General features: G+C 40.4%; 1 protein-coding gene across 1 annotated transcript in view; it reads right to left on the bottom strand.

The window, feature by feature from the left end:
* Window positions 1–17,872, bottom strand: part of LOC145408203 (neural cell adhesion molecule 2-like) — a 684,210-nt gene that overhangs the window by 47,050 nt on the left and 619,288 nt on the right. The window contains exon 10 of the mRNA XM_080278958.1: window positions 13,423–13,582. Within this exon, the coding sequence (XP_080135084.1) occupies window positions 13,423–13,582 (160 nt within the window). The remainder of the gene's footprint in view (window positions 1–13,422; window positions 13,583–17,872) is intronic.

Raw genomic sequence — 17,872 nt, 5'->3', positions numbered from 1 at the left:
TGTGCGAGGAAAAAGTAAGATCACATATGGAAAAGGGAGCTAATTGCAGTATGCCAGTCGACTCATGCTAATCATCTCCTACAAGATTGTGACAGGCTATCAGAGTAAGGCAAGGATACTTAGTAAAGAAGGCTCTCCTCCGCTCATCAAACTCTACATCCAAAACTGCCAGAACAAAGTGGAAAGGAACACCACGCTTTATGGGAAAACTGATGTTAAATATACCCGTGTGTGTGTATATATATATATATATATATATATATATATATATATATATATATATATATATATATATATATATATATATATATATATATATATATATATATATATATATGATGTTAAATATACCCCTGTGTATATATATATATATATATGCAAAAAACCTACCGCAGTGTAGTCTGAAAGAGGATATGAGGAAAAAAATGAAAAAGTGAGTGGGACAAAGGAGTCATGATGGGTAGATCACGTCCCAGATTACATCACATCATCATCATCATCATCATCTTGTTACCTATTAGTTAATAGGATGATTAGAATCGAGAAGTAGAAAACAGAAAACACAAACGTAGGAGAACTCGCATCAGAGTACACAGTGAAACACGCAGCATTTCACTCTCCGTTCAAGCAAAGTTACCACCCACAACATGAGCAGTAGTAACTCGGTCTCGCAATCGAACTTCTTGGTAACTCAGAGATGTGTTGCAAAATATCGTAGTAATTGAATGCTGAAACTAGCCAATCAGCTTTATATCATAGGCAACAGTGGAAGTTTAGCAGATAGATTTTCTCTCTCTGCGGTGGATCTAAGAGAAAAAAAATCAAAATGACAGTTCGTAGTAAGGACAAACTGCATACGAAGGTCCCACACCAGGAGCGAACTAGTATAGGTAAAGACTCTCTCTCATAATCAGGACAACGCCAGTGTTTTGTTCCGTCTAAAGCCATGTGATCTTATTCATTTGAGAGTAGAGTCATTAAGCCTCACAGTGTTAAATATTGTCATCATAAACTCTCATGATCGGGACAAGTTTAGTGTTTTATTCCAGCTAACATAGGATGGTTTTATTCAACTGAGTCATAAGTGCCTAAGAGTGTCAAATACATTCATGAAGATAATGTCAAATGAGATCAAGTCAACTGAGAACCAGGTCATATGTAGCAGTTCATCTCCTTCAGGTACTCCAGCATCCCACCACCGATCCATCATCAAATCCTTCATTGCCCCGTTAGAATCGTAGGGATCCGGTGCTAGGCTGCTAAGGTTAGGGTAACCAGTCTTTCCTTCCTGAGTGGCTTTATGCTAGCAACAAACCGCTACCCTTCCCCAGACTTTAAACCCATATCGACACCATTCGGATGGAACGTCTGAACCCACTAGATCACCAGATATCCATTTGGTTATATGAGTATAACCCAGAGAAGTAAATGACTTCCTTGGCTACAGGAAACCATTTGACTTGTCACTTACTGAAGACTCTTCTGAAGTCAGTAAGTTACTTCAAGTGAATGGCTGATAGGCGCCTCAGCCTAGCAGAAGTGTAGAACGAAAATTCAGCAAAAACCCAAGTCATATTTGGACAGTTCATCTCCTCCTGAAATCCAGCATCATTTGATAAACAAATTGCTTCACTGATCTTTGTATAATGCTTGACAGTCCTCTTTGTCTTGTCTTCCCTTTACCTTTAGGTCAGGACGTCTCAAGAACGAGCTGTTCTTGACGAGGGTCCGAGGCAAGACAGTCAGTCTATAAATAAGTGAGACACGATCATTTCTGTAAATGTCAGGCTGAAGTTTTGTCGTAAAACCATCATGAGTTCGATTCACGGAACACTTTGCCCTAAATGTCAGCCACGCCTCAGTTTCTCCAAGTAGCCTACTATTAATACTTCATTTTACTGCGCAATTTAACTTCACTCAGCCAGTCTTTACATACACTTAGCAAAATAACACGCTGATATCATGGAATCCGATACCAACGCTGATGGGAGGACGAAAAAAAAAAGAAAAAAAAAAAAAAAAGGAAGAGAGCCAAATTCCTTTTCGTGATGCCCTCCTTTTTCTTCTAGATTGAATGATTATTTGATTTAGATAAACTGCGGAAACAAAGCAGATCAATGACTGTATTTTCATGGGAAAGTTTATGAAGATATATTTCCTTATATCTGCATGGAAAGCTTTGAAAAACACTCCTTGAAGACGGTTAGCAACATGAAAATTTTCCCTTCAGCCATGAAGTATAGTAATTTAGGTATTTCCCGAGTCGCACCAATTATACTGTATGTATGAAGATAATTAGATATCACTTTGGACCATTCTTCGAGGGTAAAAGCTCTATTAAAGAAGACAGGATAGAAAAAAAAAGAAAAAATTGAGTCCCAACCGTTCGAGAGAGAGAGAGAGAGAGACTTATGAAAGGGGATTGCAGAGATGGAGAAGGTTATTAAAAAGTATATTACTGTGGAGAGAGCTGAATGTAGACTTTCTCTTGTGATACACTAACCCAAGCTAATGGTGATGATGATGATGATGGTGAACTGTGAATCTAATGATAATGATAACTATAACTGAACGATAATAATAATAATAATAATGACGATGATGAAAACTATGACGCTGATTCGAGTCAACAGTCCTGAAAGGTGACAAATATTGTGCAAGGCTCCCTCACCCACTCTCTTTGAAGTCGCTTTAGTAAGAAAAATAAGACGTACTGTTCCAAGAAGGGTCACGAGATAAAGAACCGCCGAGAAAACACAAAGTATATTTATATAGGATCCCTGCTGTGGAAGGACAGCCTGAGGGACAGTTGTGTTGGGGATTTTGGAGAGCAGACAGATGAAGCACCGACGCCTTTGATGCCATAAGAATAACAAGTTTTTTTTCTGCTCCGGTTTGATATAATGAAAAGATCAAAGGTGAGGCGAGGTACAGCTTCAGTAGGTGAGCTGTGAAAGGGAACATGGAGGTTATTATAGAAAAATCTGAGCTCAAAGGTGTGGACCTGCTCCCAGTTTCTGAAGATAATCTCTAAACCATGTGATGATGATGGAATATGTATGACCTTTTTGTATCGCGAATGACTACTATTTAATACGGTATGCAGGCTGATCATAGGTAAAAATCACAGGTGTTCCATTTATGACCGTATACTATAATTATACGGTCATTTATGGAACCAAGACTCCCATTCATTGCTTACACCTTCTCACACCCAGTTTTAATAATACTATCCATAAGGTGATGTCATGTGAAAGTGGCACAAGAAAGGTGGGATCATCAGTACGCTATATTTTTATACATATAGAAGGAATGAAAGGCGGAAAGACAGCAAAATAAAAAAGTACCCAATCCTGGACCTACAACAAAGGAACGATTTTATTTTTTTAAACTAGAAAGAACAATATAGAGTTCGGTCAAGCCCCCGTCCGGATAGAACCAAAATTCTCTCTCTCTCTCTCTCTCTCTCTCTCTCTCTCTCTCTCTCTCAGTCCTATTCCCACTCCTACTGCCATCCTTACTCCCCATCCCACTGTCATTCTTACTCCCACTCCTACTCCATTCCTCACTCCCATTCCCACTCTCTACTCTCCCACTCCCTCTGTTACCCTCACCCTCATCCTCTCCCACCATCCATCTTCCCCCAACGCCCATACCCCCACAGGCCCACCCCTAATCCAGCCACGCACTAAGTAACTTCCCAGAGCCTCCCGTACGCGCTCTATCCTTCTTCATAGAGCCTGTGTTGGACCAAAAGTTCTGATGGCTCGTAATCGCCGTCTCCTGGCCTTATTTTTCCTCACTTTCTTGGCCCTCTTTTATTTTTTATATTTTCCTCATTGCCTTGGCCCCCTTTTATTTATTTTTTCTCTTTTTCTCGGCCCCCTTTTATTTTTTGGCCTTTTTTTCGCGTTTTCTCGGCATCCTTTTACTTTTTTTGTCTTTTTTGTCCTCATTTTCCCGGCCCCCTTTTATTTTTTTTATTTTTTCCTCGTTTTTTCGGCCTCCTTTTATTTTATCTTTTTGTCCTAATTTTCTCGGCCTCCTTTTTATTTTTCTTCCTTTTTTCTTCGTTTTTCCGGTCCCCGATTATTTTTTGGTATTTTTTTCTGCTCGGTTTTGTTCTGTTCGCTCCCTTTTCGTCTGTACTTTCTTTCCTCCCTTGCTTTTCTCCCATTCTCGCTCAGCATTGCGTCCTTCTTTCTTCTAAAAATCTTTCTCTGCTTACAGTATTTTAGATCAAACCTACATTTACACTATTCATGCTACCGTACGATTTTTTTTTTTTTTTTTACTGTACGAGCATGTATTTTCAAAGTGAGAATCTAAGTAATTCCTGGATTCACAGTTTGGTTCATCCCTTGTCAGTTTCCGTATTTTTTTTCTTTCCTTGAAGCAGGTACTCATCACCTTACGGGTCTTGCCAAATATATGAAGGTCTATAAATAAACGGAAATTTGTTTATTATGACTGACAAAATATAACGGAGTGGTATTTTAATTGTTTCTTTATTGATATACCATTCAGACCAAACATTTGCCCCGTGTGTGTGTGTGTGTGTGTGTGTGTGTAGTGTGTGTGTGTAGTGTGTGTGTGTGTGTAGTGTGTGTAGTGTGTGTATGTGTGTGTGTGTGTGTGTGTGTGTGTGTGTGTGTGTGTGTGTTAGTTCGTGGGGGATGGAGGTGAGGGAGGGAAGGAGGAGGAAGAAGAAGGCGAGTAGAAGATTAGATTACATCCTTTCCCCTCTTTTCCTCTCGTTTCCTCTCCCTTCCCCTTCTTTCCCATCCCTTCCCCTTCTGTCCCCTCCCTTCCTCTTCTCTTTCCTACCTCTCATCCCTCTTGCCCTGCCCTTTCCTTCCCTCATTTCCCCTCTCCTTCTGCCGTTGCCCCTCCTTCCCTACCCTCCTCTTGCCTTTCCTACGCCTTTTCTTTCTACCCCTTCCCATCCCCTCCTCTCTTTACCTTCCCATTCACGTTCCTACCCCATCCCTTTCCCACCGCCACCTCTCCCACTTCCCCTCCTTACCCCTTCCCTTCCCACCCCTTCCCTTCCCATCCCACGCTTTTCCTTATCCTTTCCTTTACCACCCCTTCTCCATCCTTTCCCCTTCTTTTTTTCTCTCTTGACCCACCTTTTCCCTCCCTTCCTCTTCTCGTCCCAGCCTCTTTCCTTCTCTGTTCTCCCACTTCCCTTTCCCTCCTAGCCCTTCCCTTCCCCTCCTAGCCCTTCCCTTCCCCTCCTTGCCGCTCCTCCCCTTCCCCTCTCCACCCTTCCCCTCTATGTTTCCCTTATATATTATCGTTATTCCCTCTGACATCCACTAGAACAAATGGAAGTAGCAGTGTATTTTCACCCCCACACCCGTACACACTGCATCTCTTTCTGTATGGATGGTCTGCACGAGGGAATCCAATTATCTTAACTCTCCTAACAACAATCACCTTTTTAATCATTTCTTTGTTTTTTTTGGGGGTGAAGACTTTTTGAAGTGTAGTTTATTGTACCTTTCATTAACGCCCTCACCACTAGATGTCTCTCATAAGTTGGCTAAAATCAGGTGATAAGACAAAAAAAGTTCTCAGACAAAGGGAGTAACAGATCTCCCTCTTCTTTCCATAGGCAGCTGGCGGTATACTCAGACCCAGCACGATCAACAGAGGCTCTTTGCATCACAGCCTGCAGGTTGAATCACTGCAAGAGCATTGGTTGGATCACGAGAGTTGTGAAGGCGAGGTGAGTAAAAACTGTAACTTGTTTGAAAATGTAAAGTTGCGGACAGTAAGAGGATTTCGCTTTTGAGGCCGCATTATAATTGACAGAATCTACACAGCCTAATTTTTCTCCCATGTAACGTACAATCATCGGAAGGTAAGAAAAAAATACATAAAAGGACTGAAAGGGTTAAGAAAGGCAGATCGTAGTGGACAGGTCAGTGAAGGCTAGATTGTAACCCATCCAGTATCAGAAACCTCTCCCGAGCTACAAAATTTCGTCTGGAGGGGACAAAAATAAGATGTAAAAAGACAGATTGGAGCGTATGATATATATGCCCACGTAGCCCTGACAGCCATTCAACACTGCAACAATTTTTCTCATTTAGGCTCTCCATCGATCCCGGACTTCCAATCTTTTCTTCATGTTCAGTCTCGCGTATATTTTATTTTTTCCCCTGTGTAATTATGGGAATCATTACTTTTGCTCGCCCACCCAAGGAAAACATGAGAATCTAATCCCTTCATCGCGAGGATTTTACTTTTTTTTTTTTTTTTAACCTTCCTGCTCCCAGATGACGATTAATCCCCTACAGACCGCTGACGTATTTAATTTTTCCTTTCTCCAGACGATTTCATTCAGCAGTGGGGGAAACCTCTCGTTGTGGCGAAGTTAATGAAGGCTATTTCTAACTTCGGAATTACGAAAAAAAAAAAACTCGAATCTAATTAAAATCGTCTGGTTGTAGCAAGAATAAAGCGAAAAAATGCGTCACCGGAGAGAAAGGTTTAATTCTACTGAGGAAGAATATTTAGCAGCGAAGAAGTTAATGAAAGCTTTATCAAAATCCCCCATTACATTAAAAAAGGAAAAGAAAGACAAACTGAAAAAAAAACAAAAATCTATACAAAGCATGAATAAAGTACAAAATTGTGTGTGTGTGTGTGTGTGTGTGTGTGTGTGTGTGTGTGTGTGTGTGTGTGTGTGTGTGTTTCTTGCACTGTCGACTACCAAGTATGAAGTAACCACAGTGTCGGTGCTGTACATACTAACAGAATGACCCGTCCCCGAAGCACACAAGATTCAGCCAAATGAATGTTAAAGGAGGTGCAATATACGAATCACCCTGTATTGCCATGGCTGCTACGTCTCTGCTGAACACTCGTATGTTGTCCAGCACTTTATTTTTTTTTCTGCAGTGCTGCCAAACTCAAGGTATATGAGAGTACAGGGTGCTTACCAAAACCGCCCATCTTCCCCCCACACTCATCACCGTCCTAACTCATTCATCCTATATCACACAGTCCCTCCTTTTCATTCCCTCATTTTCCCTCCTCCCTTCCGCCCTTGTGTTCCTCTCACATTTACTTCCTCCCTCTCCTTATCCCTCCTCTTCTCTGTCTTCCATCTTCTTCCTTCCTCTCCTTTCCTCCCTGCCTCTTATTCCTCCGTATATTCTCCTTGCATCCTCCTCCCTTGCCATCATTTTCTCCCCGTCTCCATCCCTCATCCTCTTTCTCGCTCTTTCTTGCACACTTCATCCAGCTTCCCAACTTTCTCACTCTCACCTGCCCTCCCCTTCTTTCTTTTCATCGTTCCTTCCGTCCTTCCTATTCTCTCTCATTTTCCCCCATCTCCTCTCGCTGCCTCTCACTCTTTGCTTCCGTCCTTCCCTCTTCTTTTCCGTCTCATTATTTCCTCGTATCTTTCTCAATCTCTCCCTTTGTATTTCTTTTCTTTCTTTCCCTTCCTTCTTATTTCTCTGCTCCCTTGCTCATACTTTCACTTATCCTTCCTCACGCCCTTCCACCAACCCTCCAATTCTGTCTCACTGTCTTGTTTTCCTGCCCTCCCCCCGCCCTCTCTATTTTTATCATTTTTCACTTTCCGCCTTTTCCTCTCTCTCACGTGACATGCCACTCACCCGTTAATTCTGTATCCCACTCTCTCCTCTCGCCTTTTTCCTCCCTTTTCTCTCCTTCTCACTTCCTCCCTTCTCCTCCTCTCCTCTCTCACACCACATCCCACCTACTCTCCAGTTCTGTATCCCAGTCTCTCCCCTCTCCTCTCTTTTCTCTTCCTCTCCTCTCTCACACCACATACATCATTCTGCCAGCTCCACGCCCCACAAAAACAGGGGGTAATGGCTCAGGCCGCACTTCCCGTAACCCAATCGTATCAATTTCCTGCACAATCTCCTTCGCCCTCGCCCGTAATTACATCACAGCAGAGTGTTGTGCAAAGGTAGCCCGTCCCCCTAGTCCCCCTCCTTCCCCTTCACCCTCCTTACCTGGGGGCTACCTGGACTGCTCTCTCTCTCTCTCTCTCTCTCTCTCTCTCAGGTTATTTTGCCGTCCTCTGCTTTTCCTCCTATTCCTTCTCTTTTCGTTTCCAGGCTATTTCTGCTAACTTAGTGGAGACCCTCTGCAAACCTTCTTTTCTTTGGGCTACCTGGACTACTTATTCTTTTTTTTTTTTTTTTTTTTGACTCTTTGTTTGGGCTATTTTTGTACCACAGCTTCCATTTCTTCCTGTTCCTGTTGCTTTTGTTTCGTTTCTTGAAATTCTGCTAATTCCATCTAGCCTAGCCCCTACTTTCCTTCCTTAGGGGCTACCTGAATTACTTTGCGTTCATTTACCTTTGTCATTTTAGGCTATTTTTGGTCCTCATTGGCACTACTTTCTCCCTTTTCTTTTCTTATTTATTTTTTCTTTCAATTTTTTCGTTAATGAGGTTTCAGCAGAGATAGCCCTTCCCTCTTCCCTCCTTCCCTGTGGCTGTCTGACCTACCTAGTCCCTTCTGCATTTTCCTAAGTTCCTTTTCTGACTCTCCTTCTTTAACCAGGCTGTTCCTGTCGCTTTGCCTTCCCGTTTTTCCCATTTATTCTCTAGGCCATCTTTGCCAAACTCTGCCTTGACCCACTTCTTTTTCATTTCTCTTTAAGGTTTTATCTGATGCTTCTTCCCTGAGGCTGCCTAGACTACTTAGCTCCCTTAACCCCCTTTTTTCCCGGACCATTTCTTCTATCTTCATTTTTCTTCTCCCTGTCCCCTTCTTTTCTTTTCTAATCTATCTATTTTTTTTCTAGGCTACTTGTGCCACGATAATCTAGCCCCCTTCCCTCCTTCCTTGAGGCCACCTGGACTGTCTGAATAATTCTTACCTTTATCCTTTCTAGGCTATTTTTGCTGCCTTGACTCCTCTTTCTCTCTCTTTTCTTGGCGATTTTCACTACTACTTCCTTGCCCGCTTGAACTCTCTCTCTCTCTCTCTCTCTCTCTCTCTCTCTCTCTCTCTCACTTTCTTTTATTATTTCTCCCTCCTTAGTTCATCTTGTTCTCTTGTTTTCTTGAATGTTTTCTTTTTCTTAGCCTTGTTTTTTGTTGACGCCTTTCGTTAGTTACCTAGACCGATATCATGTCGGTTAAGGGATTTTCCTAACACCTTTTCCTGAGCGATTTATGTTGCTTATTGCACCTTACTGTCCTCTTCTGTATTCCATAATTCCTTCCAATATCGCCATACTCTGTGTAAATAACGTGCTAAAGGATATTAACCAGCCATGTCCAAAAACAAATCGCCAAGGAAGAGGTGTTAGGGAGCTTCAATAACCGACGAGAATACGAGCCCTAATTATATGACTTCCCATTTCTCTCTCTCTCTCTCTCTCTCTCTCTCTCTCTCTCTCTCTCTAGGACGTTAATGTAGACACGCTACTTAGGAGTGAAGTTATGTCGAGGTATTACATGACCTATTTTCCTCTCTCTTCGTACGGGTGGAAGATATAGAGGAACACACGAGTTAGGAATGAAGTTTTGTCTCTTACTTCGTGGTTCTCTACATCACCCTCTTATACCTGTCCTAATGTCTCAACTTCTGTTTCCTGTTATTTCTGAGACTCCCATCTTTATTTTTCCCCTCTATTTCCTCACTTCTGTTGGCTGTTTCTTTTTAATCCATCTTTACTCAGCTGTTCCCTTATTCTTTCTCCACCATCCAATTTGGTCCCCCTCAGTTTTTTCCTTTGTATTTTTTGTAGTATTGATGAGATATTTGTACTACTCTTCCTTAACTGTCTTTTCCTTTCTTTAGTTCCTGCTACCACCTACTACTACCGCTGCTTCTTTCTGTAGGTTCTTTTCACTGCCCCTCTTTTCTGTTTTGGATAGTTTCGTTCACCGGTACTACCTTTAAGATCAATAGACTACTTTGGCAGCCGTTGTTCTGAGGCTACAAGGACTACCTCTTGCGTCACCTCCATGTTATTCTCCACTAGGCTGCCTTTACTACACTTTCCCTCGGACTACTACCACCTCTTAGACTACTACCTTCTCCTCGTTTTTTCTAGTCTTCCTCCTTTATCTATTCCTTTAGGCTGTGGGCCCTGTCAAACCCCCGCTGCCACACCTCCATCTCCCCCACGTCACACACACACACACACACACACACACACACACACACACACACACACACACACACACACACACACACACACACACACACACACACACACACACACACACACACACACACACACACACACACACACACACACACACACACACACACACACACACACACACACACACACACACACACACACACACACACACGCAAATACGCGGGCATACAAACACACAGCGGTCACTCTATAACAACCATTCGTTTCATGTTACATCCAGTATTTCATGGAATTATTATTTCCAAATATTTCACTGGGAATCGAGTAATCCTTTCACAATAATGGTTGCACTAATACTATATTTAGGTTAAATTAAAGCCATTTTAATCTAGGTAAGTCCAGTATATTTTGTTGTTGATAAACCTGGATTAATTTCATCTGATTAGCTTATGGCGATTTATTTATTATTTTATTTTTGGGGGGAGGGTAATGCTAGATATTTGTGTTCTGGTTGACGTCAGAAATTCTATACATCGGCTGCTAGGTTTTTGCATCCATTGGGTTAAAAACTACATCAGTTAACACACTCAGCCTCCTGTGAGTCAGTTGAGTGAAGTTGTTTGACGTTTCCTGGAGTTGAGTATTGAACTAGAGTGGTCCCTAGCCAGAGAGGTTCATGGTGACGGTACTAAATACAGTAAATTAAAAGTGGCAATAACTATGGGTTTTAAACAAAAAAAAAATAGTATATCTGTCACAGCGAAATGCCACGGGATCTCCAGGTTAAATCGTAGTGCTCTGTTGTAGCATCCAGATCCATATTCTTGTAAGCTTAGCACCTTACCTTTAGCGATTTATTTTGCACATAACACCTTGCTGTGCTCTTGTTTATTATCTTTTTCATTTAATATCGACCTAGATTTTTAATTCTCAATGAAGAACAATAATATACCGTTTTTACTTAACCTTGGCCCAGAATTTCATCCTTTTCCCGGTTATTTCACATAACTTTGTGTCGGAAAAAAAAGTGCAAAGGCTCTACATCCTTTCCAGAGCACTTCTTCGTGACTAGCATAATATCCAAGTGTTAATCTGTTGCTAAATCTCAGGATCTAAGGAGGTGAGATGGCAGTTTTAGGCCAAGTTAGAGTGAGTAGAGTATAGTTAGAAAAATGTGTAACCTGGCCACGAAATTTCTTAGCCAAGTTAATAATATAAACTATAGTCGTAATCTCGGCATTGGAATTTTTGGAGGATTTCTTGCTATGGCGATTTTTCAGCGCACGGAGGTCATCTCGCTCCATGTGCATTGTTGTGTGTGTGTGTGTGTGTGTGTGTGTGTGTGTGTGTGTGTGTGTGTGTGTTTCGGCGTATGAAATTCTAAATGTTATTGTCGCGAGTGATGGTGTGGAGGAAAAACAGACGCAAAACTGTTATATTTTATTCTGAGTTGATGAATAGTTTGTAGCTGACCCCTAACTCCATTTATTGTTTTGACGCAGTTGTACATTGATTTATTTATTGCTTTGCCAATCTATTTCTGTGGCGGAGAAGCGAATGGATTTACCCCGAGTGATTTTATTTTGTATCATTTTTTTCCCCTCAGTATGAAGTCGATTTTGCTACTTGCTTTTAGGGCTTTTAAAGTTAAGATATATTCCTCCTTATGAATGATGTTATCAGTGCTCTATCTAACCTTTGTAGTTCCAAAATCTACCTCTAAGTCTGAGTGAAAATATCTAGTACAACAAATATATCTAAAAGTGACGATGTGGATGTGATTATCATAACCCTAACAATTTTTTCATTTATTTATTAACAGATCTTTTTTATGCTTCTCTGGGCGAAAAGTTTATTGACATACCGGTATTTTGAGCATTTTTTTTACTTCGTCTTTTTCCGTTTTAGTACTTTTTTTTTTTTTTTTGCTACGAGTAGATGAGTTTACTCGACTTTATTGTGAAATAAATAATTATAGGGAAGGTAGGAAAGGATTATTATTATTATTATTATTATTATTATTATTATTATTATTATTATTAGGAACGTAGGTCAGTATTATTTACGTCTAGAAAAACATGTGTTAATATCGAAGGCGAGGGCGGACTGCCAGATCTTGAGTGGCTTCCAAGATAAGATGCCTTAGGGGTCGTACTTCTTTATTCCAGTTTTGTTACATTATTCCTACTTCCAGACGTTTATATACAGCTATAGAAGGACTTTTCAAAATAAAGGAGTTATATGTTGCCTTTATTAACGTGTTTTTACAAGCGGCTCTTTGAACACCAAAGATAAAATCGCCTCTGCAGTAGTGACGGAAAAACGTGACCTTATTGACGATGCTAAGTAAGAGAGAGAGAGAGAGAGAGAGAGAGAGAGAGAGAGAGAGAAGAGGGAGTTAAAGATTAAAGGGAGGACGAAGGGAGAGTGTAAGAGGAAGATGGAGAGGGGGTGATGAGAAACTAGGGAAGAACGGGATAAAGAGGGGAGGAGGAGGGATGATCTTTAATATCATTAGAAAATTCGCATATTACTAAAAAGAAAAAAAGATTGTAAAGAGACGAAGGTTAATATTATGAAGGACTATGAACACAGGTAGAGACAACTCTGATTAATATACAGGTAGGCAAGTAGACACAAAATCAGTTAAGATAAAGTAATGGAGCCTCCGGCAGAGATAGACAAATCATAAAGAGAAAAGATGGGAAAAACTTAAATACAGAGAGAGAAGTAGATTAAAGGCTACATTACTGAAGGAAATACAAGTTGACGCAGTACTAATGACACAGGTAAACCCATAACTTAGGTAATGGTATAAACAACAGCATTTGAAACATAGACAAAAGGAGACGAGGAAAACCACATACCCCATCTACTCATTAACTGAACCCATAAGAACAGTACAGAAAAAATTCTTCAGTAAGGCACCACGATGCAGGAAAAAAACACCAAATCTGTCATCTATCCTCGTTTGACAGACGGTGACAATACAAAACCACGAACAGCAATAAAACACCACAATACAGGAGGGAAAAACACTATATATACGGTCTAGCCTAGCTCGAGAGAGTGAATTAAAAAAAAAAAAATAAAATAAAACACACAAAAATATCACATCTGGCATCTACTCGTACTTGACAAGGACATTTAATATAAAGCAACAACAAAATCCAATAAAACACCACAAAGTAGAAGGAAGAACTCGTAATCTTTCGTCTATTTACACTTTACAATATAAAGCGACAAAAACACCAATTATACATCACAGAACAGAAGGAAAAACACAGAATCACGCGTCTACTCACACTTGACAGATATGGTGAGATTGTTGCTAAGCGTATCCCCCTCTGTGTTGGAGGCGAGGCACTGGTACCTCCCCGAAGCAGCTTCCGAAACACCCTGCATCGCCAGAGTGTTGCCGTTGATCAGCACTCGCCCGCTGACGTTGTGCTCCACCTCCTGACCCTGCAACGAAGTTGATGTACCTTACTATTCATCTTCGTTACTATTTACCAACGTCACTGGTCACCTGCGTTACTGTTGGTTTATAATCATAACACCCAGCATCGCCAGTTTTACTGTTCGTCGACACACTCTAGCTCACATTGTGCTCCACCTATTGGCCCTGAGATAATACAGACTTCCCTTACTATTTACTGTGTTGCTTTTCATCACTGACGTTACTTGTCACGTAACATGCGCCTCCATAACGCTTTGGACCACTGGCGTGTTACAGCTGATAAACACTATCCCTCTAATAAGGGCCGTTCTATAAAAACTAAAAACGCCAATATTGCCGACCTCAATTTATTGAGAATATGACGTTCCCGTTTTCCGTACCATAGATAAATTTCTTGTTTACGCCAGGCGTTCGTCACCTGGTTACGGCGAAGAATAGTATTGGAATGTGACAAGAGGATAAATGCCACCAGAGACTCCTTTTTCGTGTAGCGAACTTAAATATTTATAAATACGATAGCTGTTTTTTCAGGTTATGAACACTAAATAATTAAGTCATAGAATTCTCATTGGCAAGCTGAAATAATTGAGAAATACAGGGACATTAGAAAATTTTACAAGACTAAACGTTTCTGTAAACGAATACGAAAATAAACAACACTTCTGTGCCGGTGAGGTGGCTGTGTGGCGAACAATATTTGGAGTTATTACAATAAATTAAGATTCCAGGTTAACTGCAGACTACCTGAGTACTTTCCTAATATATTTTTGACACGACAGCAGCATTGAAGTACGTTAGTTAGCCAGTTCAGTGTTCTTGTTACCATATATGAGGACAAGCCAATAAGTTACTGCCCCCGGTCCAACAAAATTCTTGTGTGACAATCTTGGTATTGAAAAATCATGAAAATTTGTACATTTTGTTTAATAGTGTCTCTTGAAGTATATCACTTGCATCTAAGTGTACAGTTGATTCATGCAGCAGCAGCAGTGGTTGTTAACATTATGAAAATGGACTGCTTTGCTGGGAACAGGACCACTTTTCCCCCAGATTGTAGGCTAAGTAAGTATTTACCGTATTAGAGGAGTATATGCACAATATTATATAACATGGCAAAAATTACAGTTGTTAGCATTACCGGGTAGGTTAGTGTTGGTAAATGGCTATGTAGGTTTGTATTTATCACAGGTTTTAATGTTTCCCTATAAGTTACAATAATGAGTAGAAATATAAATTCATAAATATTGCAATACCAGCAGTTAAATGCAATTATTTAAGTTTTTCACTGAAATATGTATATCGTTTTTGCACTAAAATTAATAAATTGATTTATGCAAGATAAAGTTAGGTAAAAATTACCATAGGTAAGAAAGAATTGGCTGGTTAGGATGCTGATTAAAATATTTACATGTTTCTATCAAGTATTCAGATTTGAGCATGAGTGTGTTGGCTTGAATACTAAATTTGTAAAAAAAATGTTAGTAAAACAGTGCAGATTATTTCATAAGATTCACAAAAAAGAAAAACCACAACATTCATTCATTCATTCATTCATTGCCAGACGCCATGTATCCCAAACGGGGTGGCTGAGGCATTTTTCTGTCAAGAGCTTTTCTCACCTCTAAATAGCTGCAGGCCGGAGGAAGTGGCCTGTACCATGCATATATAATACAAAAAAAAATTAATTAGATGGAAATGGCAGTTACTGTAATGGAGGAGTAGATGGGAGTAAAAAAGACAGGGAATATAGGTTTTGGTGGAAGGGTTATGAAAGGAGCAGGTAAGAAGTGACTGTGACAAACAGGTAATAATGAGATAAATGTTCAGTGAAGGAGACCAATATCAAGAATATGAATAGTTCAGGAGAAAGCTCAGAAAGCACAGCATTAAGTACACTGGAAACTCTGTACATAAAACAGAATTCGATGAAAGTACTGTACTGTAGAGATGGAATGATTTATAGGAAAAGAGGTAAGGCCTATCTAGCAGACTAGGATATGAATATAAATAAAAAGATATACTGTACCAATTAACTTAAGAAATCATTGCATACTGCCTGAGGGAAAAGGTAATACTCAAGAATGTGAATACAAGAGGAGTATAATTAATGAGGAAAACGGCAAAAATACTAGCACAGTAATAACTGAGACAGGGAAGGTAGCAGTAGTATAAATGGGGAAAGAAAACTATAACCAGATGTAGAGAAACTGAATGAATTACTGTGCACCACACAAATCTAATAACCTGCATTTTCCAACGTGGTTTGCTAGTCATTTCTGTATTGATAAATGTGGAAAGAAACTGCTGAAACAAATGAAGGGTGTTACTGTATCCCTCATGTGTTGGTGCTGCAGTGGATGTCACAATTCCACCAGCGTTAAAATTGAGGCATAGCGGTGTCCATGCCGAAAATAATTCAGTAATAACTCTATTTTCATCTTGCAATATAAATTTAGGAACACAGGATGTACTGCTACATGAGTAGAGGTGCACAAAATCAGGATAAGCTGTACTGCTGTGTAGTCCCTGATTGGTGGTCTGGCAGGAAACAGTCCATGGAAGTCTATGAAGTATCGGTAATATAATCACTTTGCTCGTATAAATTCCAGTCGAGGTACTATCGTCAATTATTTCATTCAAATAATGGCATAAGGAGGCTAAATCATAATTAATGCTAATCTATACAGTATACCGGTACTGTATCTTGCTTGCAAATGCATCATCTTTATGCGTTCTGCCGTCAATTTTTAGTTATTATAACGTATAAGTACATATTTTCTGCCTAAAAATAACAGCTCAGAATGGGTTAGCAATGTATCTGGTTTATATTCATCAGAAGGAACATTCAAAATTCGAGTGCTTTTAGTGCTCATGTAACATACCGGTATTCTCACCCAATCTAGGGACTGTCGCGACCTTCAAACGCTTGAACTGGGTTTCGCCAAAACTGACGGTCCAGATTTTTTTATAGTAAGGATGATTGACGCCGAGGAACGTCTGACGACTGAACGTCGCCATAAGACCGCCTGAACTCTTGGTTTTTATAGTACGGCCTAGGCTGACGGTCCAGATTTTTTAGAGTAAGAATGATTGATGCTCAGGAAGGTGTGACGATTGAACGTCGCCGTTCGACCTCCTGAACGTCTGGATTTTATAGTATGGCCCGTAATACTTCACTGGCTGGTCCTAAGATGAAGTATATGTACGTACTTAGTCACCTTCGTTATTATGCATTTTTGTTATTACCTACTTTGTAGTAGTAGTAGCAGTAGCTGTTGTTGTCCCAGGCTCTTGTGAACCTGAGCGCAGCGAGCGGCAGATTGAGGTTGCCGTTCTGCATCCCATCGTATATACTGTTTTGGGGTATAGAGAGGGAGCTGAGGAACGTTTATATAACTGATCAGTAAAGCTGTGTGGTTATATCTGTGTCACCACGTGAAGGTATCCTCGAGCGCCTCACCCGCGTTATTCTTCGGCTGCCGTATATTACTGCTTACCTAGTTTACGATTACGATTTTTTTTTAGTTCGTTCTTGATACCTGCAGACGATTTAACCCATTTTGTCCCGGCGTGTTAGTTTGAGATGAATAAAATCATCTGTAGTGAGCCAGATTAAGTTCAGAGATCTTTATCAAAAGCTAAAGGAATACATTGCCAGTAAATATCTTCCTTAACACTGGTACTGACTCGGCTTGTTATATCGTTCGGAGATGGTCAGAATAGAAGACAAAGTTGAAAAGTCGCAACGAAAAGGTTAATTCAGCTCAGGAAAGACATCTCGAACCGAGGAGCTTAAAGGATTTACTTGTGCATGTAGATAGATAGACAGATAGATAGACCGACCGCAAGAAGGAGAAAATCAGCTTATGAATGGCACGTGACTTTTGTTTCCCTTGAAAAATGAGAGGAGGAAAGGAGGGTCAAGGTTTATTTTTAAAAACTTCTTCGAAGTAAAGCATCTAAAGCAGCTCAAGAAAGATCTCACATACCCGGTACTGAAGAGCCTAAAGAATTCACATATATTTACCGCAAGAGAGAGAGGCAGGAAATCAGGTAAAGAATTGCACGTGACTTATTGTTCCTCCAAGACTGAGAGGAAGAAAGAGGTTCAGGGTTGGCCTTTAATTTCCCAAGGGGTTCGGGAAGGAGGAGGATCGAGGAGGATTTCGCATATACTTAACTGCAGTGAAGGGAAGCTTGCGAAGAAGAAAAGGAAGAGGAAGATTCTGAGAGACGGAGGAACGTCTTCTTGTGAGCTTAACATAGTCTCTAGTGATAAAGTTTATGGTTTATCC

The sequence above is a fragment of the Coenobita brevimanus genome, chromosome 76 (assembly GCF_032717465.1).
Source record: "Coenobita brevimanus isolate Jiangsu-jjx chromosome 76, ASM3271746v2, whole genome shotgun sequence".
Classification (NCBI taxonomy): Eukaryota; Metazoa; Arthropoda; class Malacostraca; order Decapoda; family Coenobitidae; genus Coenobita; species Coenobita brevimanus.
Note: the sequence above shows the minus strand (reverse complement) of the source record. Positions and strands in the feature narration are given on the sequence as shown.